Raw genomic sequence first — 24789 nt, forward strand, 5'->3', positions numbered from 1 at the left:
TGAATTTTTTTTAAAAAAAAAAATCCAAGTTTTGGGTTCACTTATATTACAAAAACTAAAATAACTAAATAAATAACTTTATATTACAAAATCTATTGACTAACAAATAAAATAAGTCAATAGAGACGGATCAGAAAATTAATTATTCATTTTTTATATATTATATAGTATGACTGCCTAATTAAGAAAAAAATACTAAATAATAAATATAGTATAATGAGTTCGTGAAAGAAAATTTTCAGTACTATAACTTATCAAAAACATCATATATTGAAGGGAATCGAAATATAGTTATAAGATTAGAGTTTATCTTCTAATCTTTATTTTCTTGAAAAAAGGTAAATATGTAATTGGGTTGAATTAGTTCGTTTAACTGTAGCGGTACTCCGTGATTTTGTTTAGAAGTAAACAAAAGAAGACATTGCATAGCACAAGAAACTGAAAACAGATCTAGACAAGAAAAAGAATACATATTTGTCTGGTACAAGAACCTAAAGAGAAGATAGCATCATTGATCCAAAACTGGTAAGGCAACACAACGAACTGGTAGGGCTGGCTGAAGAAGAAGAGAAGATAGCATCATTGATCCAAAAATGTCCCAATACGAGAGTCCTCCACCAAATACACGCTCACGTTCTCACTCATCCACACCTCCAACCCTCAACTTTCTCCTTCATTCTATCCAAAATCCTCTGCTTCGTGGCTTACAGAAATGTTCCTCACGCGAAAAGGCTCCTATCCCAGATCCCAAACCCTACCATATTCTCCTACAACACCCTCATTAGAGGCATTCTATCACAAAACCCATCTCAAGAACCAATTTACTTGTTTAAAAAATTGCTCCAGGAAAAGTTCCCCAAATCAAACACCTTCACTCTTGCGTTTGTATTGAAGTCTTGTGCAATTTTAGCGGCTTTCAAAGAAGGGCAACAGATTCATAAGCATGTATTATCATCAGGGTTTGGTTCGAATTTGTTTGTTCAGACCTCGTTGCTAAACTTTTATGTGAAATGTGAAGAGGTTGCTCCGGGAAGGAAAGTGTTTGATGAAATTACTGATAAGAATGTGGTGGCGTGGAGCGCCATGATTGGAGGCTATTCAAGGGTTGGGATGGTGAATGAAGCTTTTGGGTTGTTCAGGGATATGCAAAGGGCGAAGGTGGAGCCTGATGAGATGACGATGGTGAGCGTGATTTCTGCCTGTGCAGTGAATGGGGCTTTAGATTTGGGCAAGTGGCTGCATGCTTATATTGACAGAAAGGCAATAAAGAATGACCTTGAAGTCAGTACTGCGCTTGTTAATATGTACGCCAAGTGCGGGTGCATTGAAAAAGCGAAGGAAATTTTCGAGGTGATGCCAGTTAAGGATGCCAAAGCTTGGAGCTCCATGATTGTTGGGTTTGCCATCCATGGGCACGCAGAAGAGGCCTTGGAAACTTTTGCAAGAATGGAAAAAGCTAAGATTGAGCCTAATAACGTGACACTTATTGGTGTGCTATTGGCATGTGCCCATGCTGGTCTGGCTTCTGAGGGGAAGAAGTATTGGTCATGCTTGCTTGAGTCTGGAATTGAACCATCTATGGAGCATTACGGCTGCATGGTCGATTTATTGTGTCGTGCAAACCTGATTGATGAGGCTTATAGATTCGTTGAGAGCATGCCAATTGGCCCCAGTCCAGCAATATGGCGAACATTGCTAGGGAGTTGCAAGAAAAACAAGATGTTAGCCAAAGGCGAAATTGTAGCAGAGCGGCTTCTTAAATTAGAGCCACTCAATGCAGAAAACTATATTTTACTCTCGAGTTTGTATGCAGCAGGATCAGATTGGGTGAAAATGAGCCGCGTAAGAAAACAGATGAAAGATAGAAGCATAAAGGCTGTACCAGGTTGCAGCTCAGTTGAAATTAATGGTTTTGTGCACGAGTTTGTGATGGGTGATTGGTCTCACCCGGAAGCAAAGGAAATAAATGAAATTCTAAGAGATATCTCTGTGAGGGTTAATGGTACTGGGCATGAGCCTTGGATTGCAGCAGTTTTATCTAAGATGGGTGACGGAGAAAAACGTGATGCTCTTTATGAACATAGCGAAAGGCTAGCCATTGCTTATGGTCTACTGAAGACTAGAGAGCCTGAAGTGATTAGAGTGGTAAAGAATCTTAGGGTCTGTGCAGATTGTCATGAAGTGACAAAGATAATAAGTAGACTGTACAATAGAGAGATCATTGTTAGGGACCGGATTCGGTTCCACAAGTTTGTCGATGGAGCCTGTTCTTGCAGGGATTTTTGGTGAATTTCATTGCTCGATATATTTCAAGCTGAAAAAATAAAAATAAAATCTCTTTACTGTTTCTGTATATGCTCTTTCAAAATCATCATACTTCAGGATAATTGAATGGCAACTCTTTTAACAAGATTATCAAATTTAACATAATTCTGGATCTTTTTCCTTCAATGGATGTCTCATTTTCTGAATGGATATGCAACTCTCTGCCAGCCTTCACGTTTAATCTTTTATTTGTGTGAACATATGCAATCTAGGCTGCCATTACTGTAATATATTTCCTGTCTGGGTGCTATGAAATTTTTTTACAACAATGTTACAGATACAGAATTTTTTGACTGAAAAATCTTACAGACAATACATGGCGTGACATCATTGGAAGATAGAAAAAAAGAAAAAAATAATCCAATCATGTTCTATAACATCAATGTCGGTATATTAAACTTTTCCTGTACTCATGGCTTAAAATCAGGAGCGGATCCAGACAGTTTGAACTGTAGGGTCAAAAATGAATTTTTTTTTTTCGAACAATATATCATTAACGAAAATAAGACCATATGCTATTATAATAGGATTTGGGTACGGGCTTTTTGGGCATTGGGCTAGGGAAATTAATTGGGTTGGCTCACTACTTTGACAGAAAATTACGTTTTAAGCAAGGAAAAAGAAAAAAAAAATCTAAAAAACTATGAGGTCATTTGAGCTCATGTGGGTCCGCCAGTGGCTTAAATGAATTTTTCCTGCTTAGCTCGCAGACTGCTCCAGTTCGGTGATGAGATACTTTATCTTCGGATTAGGGACCGGGCTTTGTTAAGGCCCACTTCGTATGAAACAAAAATATGTTGAGGAAGTAACGGGAAAGTTTCAGAGAGAGCCAAGAAAAGAAACTATTTCCCATAGTACCATCCAACTCTTTTTATTTTTTACACCAACATTTCACTTTATTTTTATTTTTTATTTTTTTTGTAAAAAATAGTGTTAGAGCTTCTCAAAGAGCTATTTTATTTTTAAAGAACATATTCCATAATTTAGAGAGCATTTATAAATTTAGAAAATAAGCATCTATAAGAGACTCTATTTTTGAAAGTATATTCTATTATTTGGAGAATATCTATAAATTTAGAAAGTTATTTTTTTGAAGTATTCCAACAAGCTCTTTGTATTTAATACCTAATTTTACTACTCTAAAAAAATATTTATTATTTTTCTCTATCTTTTATTTTAACAAGCTTTTGGGAGTAGTAGAAAAACTTAGTTAAAATAAAAGATAGAGAAAAATAATAAATAATTTTTTAGAGTAATAGAATTAAGTGTTAAATAAGTCCATCGAAGTACTTCAAAATACTCACCCTCTAAATTTATAAATGCTCTCTGAATTATAGAATATACTCTTTAAAATAGAAAATCTCTTTAAAATGTTTAAGTACTCTAACAAGTTATTTATATTTAAAGCTTAATTTTACTACTCCCAAAAAATATTTTTTTTATTTTTTTTCATTCTTTTATTTTCACTAGTTTTTCTCATTGATTGTATTTGGGGATCCACATTGATTTGAGAATATTCCAAGAGAACCTCAAGTACATCTACGGCTCTACGAGAGCATACTTAGCTACGCTTTACACGAAATTGAAATTGCTTCTAAATTTTTCTTTTTACTGATTATAATTTAAAAAATTGCTTTTTCTCTAAACTAATAAAACTTGGTTTAAACTTAGCCAAATATGCTCTAGAACTCAATATTGTTAAAAAAAAAAGAGTGGCTGACCCATTTTTCTAATGTGAAATGTCATCATATATATTTTAGCATGTGTTTGGAAGCAATTACACTCAAATTTTAATAAAAATTTTGACCGTTATACTAAATGGGCCCCACGTTTGCAAGGAAATTGGGAAAAAAGAGACAAAAACTGTAGCTATCTTTCACCTAGTATTAAAAATGTCAAAAATGTCCTTGTAATGATGTGAAATTTCAAAAATGTGGGGATATCATGATTTTTTCACTAAAATTTTTAATTGACTGAACGGTGTAGTAAAAAAATGATGCAACATTATGAGCCCCATTTTTTGTAGATGAGGGACGAATTTTCTCTTATTATATAATTTGGAAAGAAGCACTCCAAGACATGCTCTAAATTGGGTGTGATGTGGCTACTTTGTGTAGTCGGCGTTTTCCCATTCTTTATAAGTGATTATTTTATATTAATTAACAATACTCATAATAAAAAAAAAAGGTTGAACCCCAACCTTAAGGGCCCCCACCGACCCTGCCCTGGGCCATCGTGGAGGAGGTAAATCGCAGGATGTGCCTCCCAGGAGCTAGGGTGGAGAGCACATGGATAGGCCAAGGCTGTTAACCCATATGGTAACTCCCACTTGCAACAAAGCCAATTCCACCTTGCGGGGAATCGAACTCTGCACACTGCCGCGCTGAGCCCTATCCGCCCTCCCCTTTGCCACTGGGAGATATGCCCTGGGGGCAACAATACTCATAATTATTTCACGTTGGGATGCACAATAAAGTAATGGAATTGATTGAAGAATATTACTATTTAGCCCTTGTTCTAAAAATTCATTTTCAACAACATATTTTTCAATAAAATAATATTACACACAAATTTGAAACTTTTCTTTAGCCCTTGTTTGAGCCATATTCTTTTCATAAAAATGAATTTTTGAATAGTGTATTGATGAGAAATGTGTGGTTAAAAAAAAAAATAAGAAATTTTTTTAGATTTGCGTGTAATATTATTTTATTGAAGAATATGTGATTAAAATGATGTCAAAACATTGTTCAGGAATTTTTTTTTTTTTCAAAGAATTGGGCTTAAACAGGGGCTTAATTTTTAGAGGAAATTACACCACAACCAGAATGTAAAGATATCAATTCTATAAATAGGTATAAAGTATAATTGAGCATAAATCACGTTTTTAATCAAAATTAATATTAATCTACTCGTTTCTCACTCTTTACCCTAATTTAATCCAGCGACATCTCTCTACACCCATATTCTTTGGTGCCATCTTTTGGACTTCCATTGGTTTTTCGCAGCAGATTTGTTGTATTGAAGCACGGTGGAGTAGCCAATTAGTTGAGAAAAAGTCTAAATGCTCAAAAGGAAATTTTTCAAATATATCCCAAATTTGGATAAATTGGCTAGTTAATTGGTTCAATTGATGGATTACCTACAGTATTAAGGACCTCAATTGGATGTTGTTGGGTAGAATTCATCATTTGGAATGCATTTAGTCCATCAATTGAACAATTGCCTGTTCTTGCGAAAACTGTTTGCGACTGTGAAATTTTTTATTTTGGTCATCGACTTGTGGGAGTGGTTTTGATGAATCAAGACCATGGAATCGGTCACCTTGGTAAGGAGAATCAGTTGGTTGTGATCCTTGACCATGGGTATTGTCGAAGTGGCAAGAATTTGGATGGAGGCTATGAGTTACTTGTTATTTTGAGGCCAGATTTGGTCCGATTTGGTTGTTGTTTGGGTTGATGTTTGTAATGGATTTGTATATCTTGAAGAGGGGAATTTATTGGTGGTGGATTCCTATGGCCATGGTAACCGGAAGTTGGTGTTTTGTAATGGATTTTTAGAGGTTGAAGAGTAGATTTTTGGCGTTGGTGACTTACTTGGTTGTTGGTTTGTTAGTGGTTGTGGTGGTAGTGCGATAACGGTGGTTGTGGTGGAGTGTTATAGTGATGGCTATAGTGGAATGTTGGTGATGCATCAATGTCCACAGGTGGTGATGATGGTGGTGTATATGTCATAATTGATTGAGGTTCTATGACCAAAATCTCTTAAATATGTGATCTATCAAAATGCATGGATTATATGTCAAAGTACATAGGTCACAGGTCACAAATTCAAGAGGTTTGGTTACAGACCATTGGACCATATCACGGGTCACATGTAACAGAATACATGTTAAAGTGTATAGGTCATAGGTTACGGATTCAAAAAATTTGGTCACAGACCAAAGAGGTTTGTTCACAGGCCATTAAATCAAAACATAGGTCACTTGTCAAGTTAACGGGTCACAATCACGAATACAAGAGATTTGGTCACAGATCATTGGTTCACGCCACATGCCACAGATTCAAGAGATTTGGTCACAGACCATTGGATCATGTCACAGACATATATGTTAAAGTGCATAGGTCAAATGTCACAAATTCAAAAGATTTGATTACATGCCATTGATTGGTCACAGCCCATTGGATTAGGTCACAAACATATATGTCGAAGTGCATAGGTCAAATGTCACAAATTCAAGAGATTTGATTACATGCCATTGATTTCTCTGACCTCAGTTATCTAAACTGGTCGCAAATTCATTTAACCAGATTTTGACAATGAGAATTGAAATTATTTGCTTCTGTAAGTATTCTGTAAATTACATAAGTCGATGTTCTCCAAGGATCACTATATTTTTCTGTCTATCTCTACTATCTGAGCCAAAGATGCTCATGTTTGTCGCTGAAGAAGTAATCGGCGGGTAGATGTCGATGATTGGTGCACGATGGTGGGTGGGGTAGGTATGGTTTTGAGGTGGCGACGATCATGTTCGTTGCTGAAGAAGTTATCAACAGGTGGATGACGACAACTGGTGTGCGAGGGTAGGTGGGATATGTGTGGGTAAATTAATTTAATTTGATAATATTATTATTTAAAATTAAAAATAGAATTAACACTTGACTTTTGCATTTTTAAAATTTAATATTTGGAAATTGATTTGATGCATTCGTAATACCTAACTTATGTTTTTCCCCTAATTTTTAATTATATTCTCCACCAATTTACTATTCAAAATACATTATTTCTCCAAAATGGAAATCAAACAAGGGCTTAATATCAGTAGAGTTAGAGTGCCACTCTAAGTGGTCACGCTTGATAAGATCAATTAAATAAATCACGTGCCATTACATTTAAGTGAATCTTTCATTTAATATCATACATTTGTCACCAGTAAAATTGAATAGCATTACTCTTGATTGATACTAAATGAACCACCTTGGTTAAATAGGAATTCCAATTTCTCTTTTCGTGTCGTCCGATTCAATTCGAAAAAATATTTGGTCATCACTAGAATGCAAATCTAAATAAAAACAATTCACCGACACTACCAACACATAAAACTAGACTATTGAACAGACAAAGGATACTAGTTAACGTCCAAACAATTTTTAAATTCGACTACGTATGCCTCTGTTTGGAAAGAATGTATAAATATATTTATTATAAATAGACAAAAATGGATGATAGATAATTAAATAATACTTGTGTGTGAATGAAAATAAAGTTTGACTACTTTTAAATGATTTATAAATTTTGCCAAATGGATTAAAACAGCTCACTTTTGATCTTGTGGAAATTACAGCCTGGGTGGTATTATAAGATCAATTTTCATAAATCGAGAACAAGCATAAAATTTGTATAGAAAGAAAATAAATTTCAAGTAATTCAATTGTCTAGAACTTATTTGTATGGAAATTGTTAATTAAACATGTTTGACTAATTCAATTTTCAACCTAAAAAATATTATACTTGTCCATTTTTTATTGATGAGTAGATGAAAGAGAGTGAATAAATGAGAGAGATAAAGAGAGTGAATTCTCTGGGAAATAAAATCCTACTCCCCCTAAATAAAATATTTACTTTGATTTTGAAGAAAATATGGTCATGCGATCAAAAGTTTCCCGTTCTTTACGTTAAAACTGGAGAGAGAAAATTTTAAAATAAGGGAACAATATCTTTGGAAACCGCTTAACCATATAGCACAATCTCTCACGATCAATCGACCTAAATTGATACTTACCCAAATCCTAGAAACCTCTCTTCATTTAACTCAAGCAATGATCGAACGATTTGCCCTTTTACAAACAAACACCATTTCGTATGCAAAGCAAGGAGAGAGATTTGTGTGTACTACGACTATCACCGAAGAGAGAAGAATGAAGGCAGTACACAAGGGTTTGAAAATGTTGAAAGCAAGGAGTTGTGATAAAAAAATCACAACCCAAAACCACGCGGTCTATTTGGAAGCAACCAACGTAACACTAGAAGACCAAAAGTCAGAAAGTGAGTTCGCGACGAAATTCCCAAAACTCTGACTCACTCTCTAAAACGTAAATTGAAGAATGTAAGTGTTCTTTGTGGTCCATTAAGTCACTTGAGCATATGGGTAATTCATTTTTGAATTTGTTGACTGAGTATGAATAGCATAGTGTTCTATTGGTAGGGAAATATTCAAATGTGACCTACTGTTTCAGTTTGTATGATCTGTAGGACTATTATGTGTAGTATGAAGAGAATGCTACAACTTTGTGATCATTTTTTGATAAATATGTCTAGTTCGTGACACGGGTTGTGAATAGGGTGTGTGAACTGCGAATAGATTGTGACCAAATTTTGATAAATATTTGTTGTTTATTCATCTGAACTCGATTTTCAACAAACAATTCTCTCTTAAAAAAAGAAAAAGAAAAAAGAAAAAAGATAAATAACCGCCTTAGTATTTGGTGGGTTAAAATTCAAATGAACATTGAACTTTGCACAATGTTTTTAAACTTTAAAAGTTTTTCAAATGGTACCCCAACTCGTTCTCTCATTCATCACTCAATAATTTACTGTTAGAAAATTGACAGACTCATTGATGATGTGGCAAGCGAAAATACTGATAATGAAACATTACCGTCGTTAGTTGACGACAAATTAGCCAAAAACTAATGCCCGTAATATACTATGTCAACTTTTTATTTGTCACGTTTGTGAGTCATTTACATTTCTATGATGACTTAGAGTGATGGATGAAATAACGATTTGATAAGTTTGGCGATCATTCAAATTTTTTTCAAAATTTAATGATCAACGTGACAATGATTTGATAAGTTCAATGATTATTCGAATTTTTTAATGTATTTGATTGAAGTCTGTCAAAACTAATTTCCAACATGAGTCCGAAATTTAGTATGTGATACATAAGTACCATAGTATTATTTTTCACACCAAATTAAACATCTCTCTCTCATAATGCTTTAGCACTTTTATAGTCATATATCACGCATGTATTGTTGGAAATTTGAAATAAGACCAATTATTTAAGTGGGTCCCATTAGTTTGATAAATGATTTATTTGGCCAAGTGCATTCTATTTCATGAGTAGAATTGATATATGCATTTATTTTTCAAAACTAATTAAGGGTGAATGAGAAATTAAAGTCAAAAGATGATCACTTGAAGTTGAAATAAATTAGGAATAAAAATTGATAGGAAATTGGAAAGTGCCAATCCCACATAGAGAAATTAGAAGAATAGAAACCACTTTATATAACTCAAGTTAAGGATTTGGGTTTGAGCCCCAAGGGGTACCACTAGTCTTTAGAGGGGAGAGGGCCTACATGCTTATAGGTTCAACTAAAGCCCACACGCGTGCAGCGCCGCCATCGTCCGTCCTACCGTCTTGCTCGGCTCGGCACGGCCCGGGTGGTGGGCTTGGGCTTGGTCCAATTGGTATATATATTTTTTTCGTAAAATAATATTTTAAATTATATTATTTTATTAATTAAATAATATATTTTTATTATATTATTTATTTTTTCTTCTTCGAATCTTCTGTGCGAGACACGTGGATTCTTCTAGAAACTGGCGATTGGTGACAGTTTTAACTGCCTGTCCAAATGGGTTATGTCTGTTCCAAGACACAACCTTTTGGCTGTTGTGTCTTTTGAGCACAACCTTTCAACTTCTATAAATAGACCCCAGATTCCCGATTTTTATTCACTCCAAAAATTTATTTTACTTCCATTCTCCTGAAATATTGTCTTTCTGTCCTGCAGTTTCCATATATTTACATTTCAGTCCCAAATATTATTTTCGTGCATTTTAGTCCTTCGATTCTCGAGAGAACAAATATTAGTAGGTTTGTCGGGTCTTGTAATTTGGAGTGTTACTATTACAAGTCGAGGTCGTTATATCTTGGGAGACGAGTGCCAGGAGACCATCAGCACCAGTGCGGGGCATTTTCGTTTTAAGGAGAAAGAGTCGAATTCTTCCCTAGACCATTATTCATTCTGATTTATTACGCTAATTTTGTAAGTCGAAATTCTGTCTGAATATTTATTCGCTATTTATTTTTCTAAATTATCGCACGACATACTTGAAGATTTTCTACAATCTTAAGATGGAATTTTTTTATTTACGTGCTAATTTATATTCTGAAATCTTGTTTGACCGTGGCAAGTAACAACACATTTGTCGTACCCCCAAATAATGCTCATGGGGAGAAATCAGAAAAATTCACAGGAGTGAATTTTAAAAGATGGCAACAGAAAATGCTGTTTTATCTCACAACTCTGAATTTAGCAAAATTCTTGAGTGAAGATGCTCCAACTGTTGAGGAGGAAGAAACATATTCTCAAAAACGAGCAGTATTTGATGCATGAAGTCATAGTGATTTTTTGTGCAGGAACTACATCCTCAATTGTCTTGACAACACACTATATAGCATATACAGTTCAATCAAGACAACCAAGTTACTGTGGGAATCATTGGAAAAGAAGTACAAAATGGAAGATGCTGGATTAAAGAAATTTGTTGTGGGCAAATTCTTAGATTTCAAGATGATAGATTCTAAAACAGTGATGAATCAAGTCCAAGAGCTGCAAATCATCTTGCATGATATACATGCAGAAGGTATGAAGCTCAGTGAGTCATTTCAGGTCACCGATATTATCGAGAAATTACCTCCAATATGGAAAGATTTCAAGAACTACCTGAAACATAAATGCAAGGAAATGAGACTTGAAGATCTGATTGTAAGATTAAGAATTAAGGAAGATAATCAAAATTCTGGGAAGAAGTCTGGAAAGCTGCATATGGAGACTAAAGCCAATTTGGTGGAACCAAATACTAGTAAGAAAAGAAAACACTTAGGCAATGACAAGCAAAAAAACAAGGCTAAGAAATTCAAAGGAGATTGTTATAATTGCGGTAAGCCTGGTCACATCGTAAAGGATTGCCGACAGAAAAAGCAAAACAAAAAGGACCAAGTACACTTGACCGAGGAAGACAAATTGTCTAACGGTGTGTCCGAACTAATGCTCTCAGCTGTTGTATTTGAAGCAAACATGATGGACAATCCAAGAGAATGATTCGTAAATACAGGCGCTACTCGACGTATTTGTGCCGATAAGGAGATGTTTTCATCTTACACTCCTATCAATGGACGAACATCCAAAATTGTTGGCCTAGGTAAAGTAGTGCTGGAGATGACATCAGGAAAAGAAGTAACTCTCATCGATGCGTTGCATGTTCATGATATTCGCAAAAACTTGGTATCCGGAGCTTTGTTAAGCAAAAAATGGGTTTAGGCTAGTATTTGAGTCTGATAAGTTTATATTTACCAAAAGTGACATGTTTGTGGGCAAAGGGTACTTAGCCAATGGGCTATTCAAAATGAATGTAATGCATGTACTTCGTGATTTTGATATTAATAAAAATAAATTTCTGCTTACTTGATTGAGTCCTCTAACTTATAGCATGATAAATTAGGACATGTTAATATTAAAACTTTATGTAGATTAGTAAGTTTAAATCTATTGCCTTCAATTTCATTTCATCAATATCATCGATGCGAAACTTGTGTAGAGGCTAAATTAGCTAAAAAACCGTTCCTTTCAATGGAAATGAACTCAGATCCTCTAGAATTCATTCACAGTGATATCTGTGACTTAAAGTTCATACAAACTAGAGTAGGAAAAAAAGTATTTTTTTACTTTTTATAGATGATTGCACTAGGCACTGTTATGTATATTTGCTAAGAAACAAAGATGAGGCCTTAGAAGCATTTAAAAAATACAAGAATGAGGTTGAAAATCAACTTAGCAAACGAATAAAAGTTGTTCATAGTGACAGAGGTAGATAATATGGGGCACCGTTTGAAGAATTTTGTTCTGTTTCTGGGATTATTCATCAAATTATAGCATCGTATTCACCTCAGTCAAATGGTATTGCTGAACGTAAAAATCATACTCTTAAAGAGATGATGAACGCTATGTTAATCAGTTCTGGTTTACCTCAGAACTTATGGGGGGAAGCAATCCTCTCAGCAAACCACATTCTAAATAAATTACCACACAAAGGTAAGAACGAAATTCCTTATGAGTTATGGAAATGTCATAAACCTTCGTACAAATACTTGAAAGTGTGGGGGTGTTTGGCAAAAGTGAAAGTACCAAAACCTAAATAAGTTAAAATAGGGCAAGAAACCATCGATTGTGTATTCATTGAATATGCCAATAATAGTAGTGTCTATCAGTTCCTCGTACATAAGTCTGACATTCCAGACATACATGAAAATATTATTATTGAAGTAAGGAATGGTGTATTTTTTGAGGATATTTTTCCTTGTAAGGATAGGAAAGAGATTAGTTCACAAAAACGAACTCATGATACTATAATTGGTAATCATCAAAGTGATGAAAAACTAAGATGTAGTAAAAGGTCCAAAACAGCTACATCATTTGGTCCAAATTTTCTAACTTATTTGTTAGAAAATGAACCTAGGACATTCAATGAAGCTATGTCAAGTCCGGAAGCTCCATTCTGGAAAGATGCTATCAATAGTGAAATTGATTCTATTATGCAGAATCATACACTGGAGCTGGTAGATCTCCCATCAGGTAACAAACCGTTAGGTTGTAAATGGATTTTCAAGAGAAAATTAAAGATTGATGGATCAATTGATAAATATAAGGCCAGATTGGTAGATAAAGGATTCAAAATAAAGGAAGGTCTTGATTTTTTTGATACATACTCTCCGATAAGAAGAATAACGTCTATTAGAGTATTAATTGCAATTGTAGCATTGCATAATATGGAGATCAATCAGATGGACATCAAAACAGCCTTCTTAAATGGAGAGCTAGACGAAGAAATTTATATGGAACAATCTAAGGGGTTCACCGCTTTTGGACAGGAGAAAAAGGTGTATAGACTCGTTAAGTTACTATACGGACTAAAGCAAGCACCAAAACAATGGCATGAAAAATTTGGCAAAACTTTGTTGTCAAATGACTTTAAGATTAACAAATGTGATAAATGTGTTTATATTAAAACTACACCCAGTGCATATGTAATTGTATGTCTCTATATTGATGACATGCTAATAATGAGTAATAATCATGATATCATAATAACTACCAAAAAAATGTTGACAAAACGTTTTAACATGAAAGATATGGGTATTGCATATGTAATATTAGCAATTAAAATCCTTAAAACATCTAAGGGACTTGTTCTATCTCAATCTCACTATATTGAGACTGTGCTTAAGAAATTTCATATATATGATGAAAGTCTAGTTAAAACTCCAGTAGACTTAAGTCTACATTTGGCCAAACATAAATGTGAGTCCGTATCTCAATTGTAGTACTCTCGAATAATAAGTAGTCAATGTATATCACCAACTGTACTCATCCGAATATAGCATATGCAGTGAATAAGCTTAGTAGATTCACAAGTAATCCAAATAATGACCATTGGAAGGCACTGACAAGGGTTCTTAGATATCTACGATACACCTCAAATGTTGGATTACATTATACAAGATATCCAGCTGTATTAGAAAGATATAGTGATGCTAATTAGATATCTGATACAAAAGACTCAAAATCCACTAGTGCTTATATCTTTACCATCGGTGGTGCGGCCGTATCTTGAAAATCATCTAAACAAACGTATATAGCTCGATCCAAGATGGAATCAAAGTCCATAACTTTAGATAAAGCTGGAGAAGAAGCAGAATGAGTTCGTAATTTTTTAGAGGATATTCCATATTAGCCTAAACCTGTGCCTGCAGTTAGTATACTTTGTGATAACTAGTCAGCTATCGGTAGAGCACAAAGTAGTATGTATAATGTTAAGTCTCGACAATTCCGTCGAAGACATAATACAATTAAGCAGTTCATCTCGAATGGTGTCATTTCCATAGATTATGTAAAATCTAGAAAAAATCTCACGGATCCGCTCACAAAAGGTTTACCAAGAGATCAAATGTATTGCCTATCAAGGGGAATGTGTTTAAAGCCTACTAAGTAAGGATCTTTGTAATGATAACCCAACCTTGCTGACTGGAGATCCCAAGATCTTGGTTCAGTGGGACAACTAAGTTATGAAGATTCAAAAAGCACTTCTGAGTTTACTCCTACCCATTCCTATGATAAGAGAAGTGTTATCTGTAGAAAGTCTTAGGTTAAGATATGCTTTTAATGATTCTGATATCTTGAACTATCCAGGTGGAGTATGACAGGTACTCCTAATAGGAAATCACCTATATAAGTGTGAAGTGAGGCCGCTTCAATGAGAATGTTTCAAGGGCTTAAATTCTCTAAAGCACTTATGAAATTCAAGAGTTGTTCAGTGCCAAAATGAACACGACAGTGAGAAACCGAAAATATTAGGGAGGTTATTGTGTTGATGCTATTGTCTTGATTTCCAATAACGGCTGACAGTTCAAGACATCACGTTCACTGATTAGCCAAGTAAATTTGATAGTATACTACTATGTAAGGTTCAAACCCATAAGGTACCTATCCAGATACAATAACTTTCCGCCTGATCTCTCATTAGGGTCTGCATCGTCTATTGCATTAATTTTCATTCATATGGGGGATTGTTGAAAATTTGGAATAATTAGTTGGTTTGACCAACTTTTGACCAATTATTTAAGTGGGTCCCATTAGTTGGATAAATGATTTATTTGGCCAAGTGCATTATATTCCATGAGTAGAATTGATATATGTATTTATTTCTCAAAACTAATTAAGGGAGAATGAGAAATTAAAACCAAAAGATGACCACTTGAAATTGAAATAAATTGGGAATAAAAATTGATGGGAAATTGAAAAGTGCTAATCCCACATAGGAAAACTAGAAGAATAGAAACCACTTTATATAACTCAAGTTAAGGATTTGGGTTTGGGCCCAAAGGGTACCACTAGTCTTTAGAGTGGAGAGGACCTACATGATAGTAGGTTCAACTAAAGTTCACATGCGCGCGCTGCCACCACCATCCGTCCGATCGGTCGGCTCAGCTCGGCACGGCAAGAGCACGTGCACGGGCCCGGGTCGTGGAAGTAGGCTTGGGCTTGGCCTAGTTGTTATATATATATTTTTGGTAAAATAATATTTTAAATTATATTATTTTATTAATTAAATAATATATTTTTATTATATTATTTATTTTTTTCCCCGAATTTTCTGTGCGGGACGGGTGGATTCTTTTAGAAATTGGCGATTGGTGACAGTTTTAATTGCCTGTCCAAATGGGTTATGTCTGTTCCAAGACACAATCTTTCGGCTGTTGTGTCTTTTGAGCACAACCTTTCAACTTCTATAAATAGACCCCAGAATCCCTAGTTTTTATTCACTCCAAAAATTTATTTTACTTCCCTTCTCCTGTAATATTGTCTTTCTGTCATGCAGTTTCCATATATTTGCATTTCAGTTTCAAATATTATTTTCGTGCATTTTAGTTCTCCGATTCTCGAGAGATCAAATATTAGTAGGTTTATCGGGTCTTGTAATTTGGAGTGCTACTATTATAAATCAAGGTCGTTGTATCTTGAGAGACGAGTGCCAGGAGAAAGCCAGCACCAGTGCGAAACATTTTCATCTTAAAAAGAAAAAGTCGAACTCTTGTCTCGATCATTATTCATTCTGATTTATTACGCTAATTTTGTAAGTCGAAATTCTGCCCGAATATTTATTCGCTATTTATTTGTGTAAATTACCACACAACATACTCGACGATTTTCTACATGTATATCGTTACAAAAATTTTATATTTCTCACAAGATAATTACTAACAATGTTCCTGATTTGTAAAATATAATTTTTTGAAAAGTACCATTTGAGCTCTTTAAATAATACAAATTATATCGTTTATTGATTTTCCAAACAAACAAAAAACTCAAATGGCTTGAGATTAATTATAGTAATTAATAGTTCAAAAATAACTTATTTACCTTTTATGCTTGCAGTTGAATTTTTTTAAATATTATTACATTTTTATAGTAATTTCGCTTACTATATTAACCAAGCACCCAATGTAATATTGTTGGAAGATCACAGAAGACGATTTCTTGACAAATTCGTGTCATTCAGGACTAATGATTTCTCTTCGAAACAGGTATTGAGCCCCTATTTTTTCAAATTATAATGGGTGGAATAATATTTTTTCAGAGAATGAGTGATTGAAAAAGAAAGAAAAATTTTCGATTCATGTGCAATATTATTTTAGAGAAAATTATGTAATTGAAAATAGAAGAAATAAAAATAAAATTTAATTTAATGAGCGCCAAATGAGGGCTTAATTCTATCTTTTGCTTATAAGTTGTCTGATTGTTGTAGTGTTAAATGGCTTAGAGGTGCAATCCGGCTTCGTGAAATGAAATTGTGATAATCGTGTCGTGTTGTGATTAAGAGCCGAAAAATGCTAGAGTGATCGAAAATTTCTACCAGAAAGGGAAACAGTCACTCAAATGTTGTGGGTCCCATAGAAATAAAAAAAATATTTTTTCCTCATTTTCTGTTATGGCCTCTGTTATGTTATTGTGGCAAATCCCTATATAAGCTGTTGTCGTTCCTTTCCATCGAACAAGAAATTGCTGCCAGCTCTCGGGGCATAGCCTAGTGGTGCAAAGGACAGGAGTGAGGTTATCTCACGCCTTGCTGACGGTAGCATTGTGGAGGTTCGATTCCTGAAATATGGAATTGGACTCCTTGTAGGCACAGTGTACATGTAACTTTTATTTCCTGACCTGTTGGAGTACATCCCACAATTTACTTCCCTAACAAAACTCTAGAGACAGAACGGTAAGGACTCACAATGTTGGAGTTAAACCTTTATAAATTGCTGCCTCCCAAAAAATAATTCAAACAGCATGCATTAATGTGTCAACAGTTCACGACAGGAGAGGATAAAATCGTCATTTCCAGTACGGGAAAAAGACTGCGAAAACGCCGAAGAGTGTGTGTAACTGTCCCAATTCTGAGTCTCCTGCTCCCACGTTTCTCTACCAGTCCCCTCGTCGCTCAATAAATTCTCATTTTTACCCAATTTTGATTAACTAATTCTAATATTTTAATTCAATTCCAATAGATTTTGTAAAGAATGTGTTGCTAAAGAGTAAGAAAAAAATTATTTTATTGGAATCACGCGAGATCGAGAACTTGAAAAAAAATATAAGTTTTAAACGATAAATTCAATTTTTTTTTTCCTACTTCTGTTAATTTGAATAATATTTAAATTGTTGGATATAGAGACTTCTGAGTTACTGGGTCTCGTCGGGTGGTTGATTCCAGCAATGGATTTTCATGCTAAAAACATTACTTTTCTTCCTTCATTATCATTGATTTTATCTCATTCTCTCCTACGATTCCTCTTAAATGAACTAGTCCATAAAAATCCTAGTTCTTGTGTACAATTTTCTTGCATTATTGTCTCGAATCTTCACTCATCTCTCTCTGGTGGTTGAGGTTTGACTTTTTGGAAACTCCTCCTGAACCTTTCGGTCTAATCATAGGAAGTGCAAAATTGTGCCAAGTTATTTCATGTGTATTGATCAGAAAATGTGAATTCTTCTAGATTTGTCATGTATTAAGGAGTTCCAGTCCAGTTTGCTTCATGTCTAATTTTGAGCTTTATGGATTCATTTCATTAATTACACAAAAGGAATTATTCTTATTCAATGATTGTTTTATAGGTGGGAATAATTTTGAGATTATTGTTGAACTTTAAGTGCTTCGTTTTCACATGCACTGCACGCATATTATTTGCAGAAGAAATGAATAATTGTTACATCATCGATGTGATGATACCAAATATTTGAAGTTGTCTACCTTGTTTTCGATCTTTCATTTGTCCTTGTCATTTCTGAATCTATTATTAGTTTTTTACCAGTTTAATCTCCCTTTATATACAGATTCTGAATGTTAGTTTGTTTTTTCATGGTAAAAGTTGAAGTTGCTTTCGATTACCATAATTGGAATACACAATAATTTTGATTTCTCCAAATGTTTGAACAATAGTAACCTGTATGATTAATTACGCTATCATGGACAATCTGAAAGAATGCTAATGGTCTTGATACGAGTAAATGGATTAACCTCTGTAGAAAATAGAATGATTTCAATAAGCATTGATGTGTGAATTCTTCTTTATTTCATTTTCGAAAAATTCTGCAATGTAATAATTCCCAAACACTTAAATTCCTGACTCTGCAGGCCGTAGATCTGACTAGGAATCTCTCATTCTTTGGTCTGTGAGATAGAGATGTATTCATTTTCATGGTGTTTTATATAGAGATGTTTTATCAAGTATAATACAGCTTTTTTTCAAGGAATACTTCTTGGTGCATGGGAAGCTGATACACCTTGACGTTGATGAGGACAGAATGGCTAGGAAAGTAGTTGTACATAAGACACTTGATGGTGGTAAGTGTTACCTGTGTTTAGATGTAGGATGCAACACTTCAAATGCAAGAATTCCAAAGTCAACCTTTAGTTGGATTGTTTTTTCGACAATGGTTTATAATTTATGAGTTAAGCTTGAGATCAAACTGCAGAATGACGCTAGTTTCTTTCTTTTACTGAAGCAGTTATTTGTCGAAATAAAGTTCCATGAGATCAGAGGACCGCAGTTATCTGAATGTATATTCATGACTGCCATCCCACTTAGTTGTCAAATATGTCATGTTCTCATGATATTAATGTGTAGTATAGCTTGATTACTTTTCATAACACCATGTTGGTCGAAGTAAGAAAAGGGATATCTGTATGTTCTATTTATTATGCTTTTCCTCTTCTTACTAACCAGAAATAAAGTAATGCTCTCTGTTTCACAACTCTTCAGGCCTGGAGGCTCCTCGAAACAGTTTGGAGATACCTTTAGCGACTTCCTACAGCTTGTCTGCTGGGAGAGAGAGTATTCAGGTAACAACGTAATGCCTTGTTTTGGTTGTTCCGACTATAGGAATTTATCACTCTGAGGAGTGGGTTTCTTCACCTTTCATACTAGGAGCTTATGGATCAGAAGGTTTCCCTTGTTTTAAACCACATATCTTCTAAAATTGTCTTTAAACTTGAAAATATATATACAATTCGAATATTGAACTTTTCACCATCATGTTTCCCATCCGTTTTTGATAATCAGACTTTTCATCTTGCCTTGTTAGAGAGGATCACTTTCTTTTCTGTGTCTAACCTATTCTAGTTCCAATTCCTATGACTTTACACCCATACTTTTATTTTAAAAGCGTTTAGAAGCTTCTCAATTTTGTACATTCTCTCCATGATTACTCACAAGTTGCTACATTTATTCAGTATGCTTATCACAAGAAGATGGAATCTGAGAACTGCTATCCCACTGAGGCTCCAATGAAGAAGTTAATCGGTGAAGAGATTTCTAAAACAAAAAACACAAGACAAAATGCACCAAACATAGTGGCTCGCCTAATGGGTGTCGATATGTTACCATTTGATTCAAAACCTGCATCAAAGGTTGTTGACATAAAGAATGAGACTCCAGAAAGCAACTTCTTGAATAAGCAACGGTCAGGAAAGGACTCAGTTGGTCATGTCCCCTTTACCTCTACTTCTTCCCTGGAAATAGACTCTGGTTGCTTTGATGATAGTATAAACAGAGATCCTGATCAACTCAGTCGCATGAGGTCGAAAAGGCCTAAACCTCGAGAACATCCTCAAGAGGAGGAACTACGGAGGTTCAAGAAAGATTTTGAAGCATGGCAAGCTGCACGGTTTAAGGAATGTTCAAAGATTGTAGAATTTGGCAGTTCTCCAAGCCAGTTGATTGCACAAGAAAACTTCAACAGAGAAGAAATGGTTCTTTATGCAAATCCTGAGAGAGCCCTTGCTAGTGAGAGACAGATGGAACCTGAGGATCTTGCTCTAATACCAAATTTGCATGATAAAGATACTTTAAAAGGCTGCAAAAATGATAGTGAATATTTTGCAGCTGAGCAGAAGGGGTCTCTGTATTCAAGAAGAATGTCAAGAACAGACTTTAAGGCATCTCCTCTGGTGAATTCTGATCGGAAAATTGATATTGTTTCTGCCCCCACCAAAATTGTGATTTTGAGGCCTGGTTTAGGTCCGGACAGTATGTGCAGTGGTGAAGATTCATGGAACAGTACTCCCAGCACATCAGGAGAGAGACGAAGTATAGAAGATTTGCTTGAGAAGGTGAAGGAAAGGCTAAAGTCTGAGCTTCAAGTTAAAAGCCATAAAAGGAACACAACAGTTAAGGGAGGAGGCATTGAGACCCCTTATTGGGAAAAACCATCAGAACCAAAACAAATAGCTCAACTTATAGCACAAGAAGTCAGAGAAAGTGTCGCAAGGGACATTGGGATGAATTTACTTCACTCAGAATCTACAAGATCATATAGAAGTGAAATTCAGTTAAATGGAACTGGTTCTCCTGAGTTCATAAACGGGGATACAAGGAGATTCTTGGCAGAGAGGTTGAGAAATGTTAAGGGGGAAACACTTGGGGAAGTTCCAATGGTTTCCCACAATAGGTCAAGATCATCAATATCAGATTATGAAAAGAGCAGAGCTGAACATTCAAGAGATATCTGGAGTGGAAATAGAATGAACTATCATTCTGGTATTAAAAACAAGCCTAAAAAGCAAAGTAGGTCTTTTAGACAGGAGCCTGATGATGTAATGCTTCATAAGGAACTCTCTCCTGGGAATCTCGTTAGATCTTTGTCAGCCCCAGTATCAGGAACATCATTTGGAAAGCTCCTTCTGAGGGATCGACATATACTGACTGGGGCTCAAATCAGGAGGAAGCATGAAGTCATTGAAAACGTTTTGATGAAGAAACGAAAGAAGGAAAAGTTCAACATTAAAGAAAAGGTTTCAGGCTTTAGATATGGCTTAACACTTAGGGGGAAGCTGTTTCGTAGGAGAGTTCAGTCAATAGAGGAGAATCAAGCTAAACATGACTGCATGAGTGATATTAGAAGTCAACCAACAGTCGTGATGAGTTTGTATGACAGATATGTGAGGATCTTATTGTGACTCATTTCTTAATGTTTTCTCTTCCTAAAAGAAAAGAATTTTAGAAGCCACGAGTTACGGATAGCGCTAACATATGGTTTCTGTATATCTATGTTCTAGGAAAATTCAACTGAAGTACCACCCAGCCCTGCATCGGTGTATAGCAGTGTTCATGACGAATTCTGGAGGCCAGCTGATTATTTTAGCCCAACAGTGGCATCAGATGCACACCAACTAGATCACAGTGAGGTTCCTCATGTTTTTAGAGAAATAAACTCAAACTTAAATGGTAAGTAACAAGAATTAATGATTTCATCACTTAGCGTCCGTTTGGATATCAATTTGTAAATTGTTTATAATTTTCAGTCAAAGTCACCTGTTTCCACGACACATTCATAACTACTTCACATTATTATCTATATTTTTCATGGAACCCACTACTATTCGTCTTTATAAATCATTTATAAATTTGTCCATACGGAGGCTTAGTGAGCATGACGAATGATATATTTGTTGCTATACCATTCCAGTCCTTCAACCGTTAGTTTCTTGGATGTGCAACTTCTATTTACTTATCTAGAAAGGATTTGGATCCCTGGAACTTGAAAGATTTTGAAGAAAAATGTTGATTTCTTGGTTTCCTATTGACTGGGAATGAGAAGAGGCAGACAAGCCAGATCTATTATTTAGAAGCCGTTTGGCAAAATTTAGAAATAATTTATAAATGGTCAAACTTTATTTTCAATTACTCATTCCAATTGACTCACAAGTACCATTCACTTGTCAACTACTCATTTATATCTATTAGTGTATTAAACTGTCTATAAATTCTTCCCAGATGGAGGCTTATATGCTAGTTTTGCTGTGGCATGTTTCTATTTTCAATTTATACCATATAAATGAAATAGAAAGCATAGGTAGTACTTTCCTCTCATCAAATCGGATCCCATTCCTGTTTGGTTGTCCCAAATATTGGTCTAGCTTGATTAAGTGCCCCAAAAGATAAAATTCATGGATTTTTTTCTTGTGTTTCTTACATTTGCTTCTCAGTCGGGGGCAGGTTAGGACAGAAATAAAAGTATACAACAGGCATCTTCTTGAAATGCCAAGGTAAATTTCTAACGTTAGAACTACTGAGAAATCTGGTTAATTTAAGATGTCCATAAGGAAATCAAATGTTGGACATCGTGAAGATATGTGGTATGCTATTGTAGCTCCTTTTGAAGCACTTCCAGTGCGTCACAAATAGGCCAAGTGAGGAAATATTAACTTTTCCTGAAAGTGAAACTATCTATCATAATAAAAATTACATGCAAGAGAAATATAACTAGAAAATATAATCCTTCTTTTTAACTCCATGAAATAGCTGGGCATTGGTAACCTTCAATGATACCAATCTTTAGAGAGTTTTTGTATCTCGAGAGAGAGAGGCAAGTTTTTTCTCTCTTGGGAAACTTGGATTGTAGATTAAGTTCTGGAAAGCTTAAGACATAAAATCATAACATCATCTTTCTACTATTTAAGGTGATACAGTTGTCGGTGTATTGAAACAGACTTTATTTCTGGTGTGGCAATTTGAAATAATTCGATAGTTGATTGCCCACTTTTGGATAACTGGAAAAGTTTCCACTTCATTTTTGGATTCTAATACATTGTGCAAATAGTCGTCATTTACATTTCTGCAACAGAATTGGTCAAATATTTTCCATTGCTGAACCGTGTCTTATATTTCATAATAAGAGAGTGTCAAAATAAGCATTTTTAATATAGCATCGGAGATGTTATCTGATGACTGATCTTCTATACTTCGAGACTTTATAGTAGTTCCTTTTTATAATAAAAAACTTCTATAGGGTTTCTCATAGACCTTGAGAGAAGTTGTGTCATTCATATTATATTTCTATTGCAGAGCTGAGGAGGCAACTAAATCAACTTGAAGGCAATGTTCCAGAGGAGACCATAACTTATGAGCAGTCCATTGAAGTTGAAATGGAGATACATAACCATGCTCAAGCCTATGTGAGGGATTTACTCATTGCTGCTGGCTTGTATGATGGTTCATGCAAGAGATCTTTATCAAGATGGGACCTACTCGGTAACCCTATTAGCAAACAGGTCTTTGAAGAAGTAGAAGAATCATATAGACAAAAGAGCAAGGATGGTGAATGGCGCACAGAATATGATAATGAACATTTAAATCCCAAAATGTTACTTGACTTACTAAATGAAGAGCTTCCAGCATTACTAAGACCACCAATGAACATGTACAGGTATATGAATAAGGTTATTAGTCCAGTGCCACAAACCCCACATGGAAGGAATTTATTAAATCGCGTATGGGAAGTTATTCGAGTTTATTTATATCCTCCAGCAGATGAATATTTTTATACTGTTGACAGTATGTTGGCCCGGGATTTGAAGTCCAACGCATGGACTGGATTAATGGAGGATGATGTTAGTGCTTTGTGTAAAGATATAGAATATCAGATCATAGAAGATTTGATTGAAGAAATGGTGAAGGATATGAGCATAACTCGTAGGATCTTTTTCTTGGATGCCTTGAGAACATTCTCGTGCTCAAATATTGGTGTTATTTGAGGCATGTCGAATAAGCTCTTAGAGCTTGAATGGGATGGACAGTGCAAGATAGTTCTTATGGGATCAGTACAGACAAGGCATTGATGTATTTAGCATAGAAGAGAAATACAAAAGAAGATTGTGGGTAGATGTTGCGTGCTTTTCCTATATTGCTTGCATAGAATTCAGTTGATATGGAGTATCTTTGTACATTAATTTATTTGTAGTTATTCCATTTTATAGCTTCATTCGTTGTCGATTTTTTAAGTTAAAAATCCAATGAAGTAATGGAACAACGTGTGGGAAGCTTTTTTCGTTTTCCTGTAAAAGATGAGTAGATTTTATTGTTAATGAAAGACATGAAATATTATGAAGTATCACTCTCATTATGCAGGAATGATCTATATATATATATATATATATATATAGGGTTTTCATAAGGTTTTGCAATTCTTGTGATAGCAACGTTAAGTTTTTGGTCTGTAGTGGACCAATTCGTTAACATACTACCGAGCCATTTTGCCCTTTTAGGTACTTGAATATGGCCTAGTTATTCGAGTCTATTTACGGTTATTGCTTCTGTGAATATAACTGAAGATAACTGTAAATACAACTATTAATGTAATTATTCCAACTATATCGAATATCATACATGTAATGATTGATATATATATATAAGCACCGGTGACATGACAAGTCATTTAATTGATTAATAAGTTAATGATAGGTTTCCACAAGCAAGGGACCATTTAATCTTTTTATGTAATTAACGAAAACCACGATGGATTAAAATTTTCAAACATACATGCATGATTTTTTCATTAAAACAACACCATA

General features: G+C 34.8%; 2 protein-coding genes across 2 annotated transcripts; both read left to right on the top strand.

Annotated features, from left to right (window-relative positions):
* Positions 1-495: 495 nt before the first annotated feature.
* On the top strand, positions 496-2353 carry LOC111376310 (pentatricopeptide repeat-containing protein At1g59720, chloroplastic/mitochondrial-like; the record flags this gene model as incomplete). Its single annotated transcript, XM_022999258.1, has 1 exon — positions 496-2353. A coding segment is annotated over one exon (1794 nt), but the record flags the coding sequence as incomplete, so codon positions are not given.
* A 15211-nt stretch (positions 2354-17564) lies between these two features.
* LOC111376319 lies at positions 17565-24248 on the top strand. The gene is made up of 5 exons (XM_022999270.1): positions 17565-18783; positions 19202-19281; positions 19672-21378; positions 21496-21664; positions 23285-24248. Exons 1-5 carry the CDS (start codon positions 18744-18746, stop codon positions 23971-23973), a joined length of 2685 nt encoding a protein of 894 aa, XP_022855038.1. The 5' UTR covers positions 17565-18743; the 3' UTR covers positions 23974-24248.
* The last annotated feature ends 541 nt before the right edge of the window (positions 24249-24789 follow it).

This window comes from Olea europaea, unplaced genomic scaffold, assembly GCF_002742605.1.
Source record: "Olea europaea var. sylvestris unplaced genomic scaffold, O_europaea_v1 scaffold1486, whole genome shotgun sequence".
NCBI lineage: Eukaryota > Viridiplantae > Streptophyta > Magnoliopsida > Lamiales > Oleaceae > Olea > Olea europaea.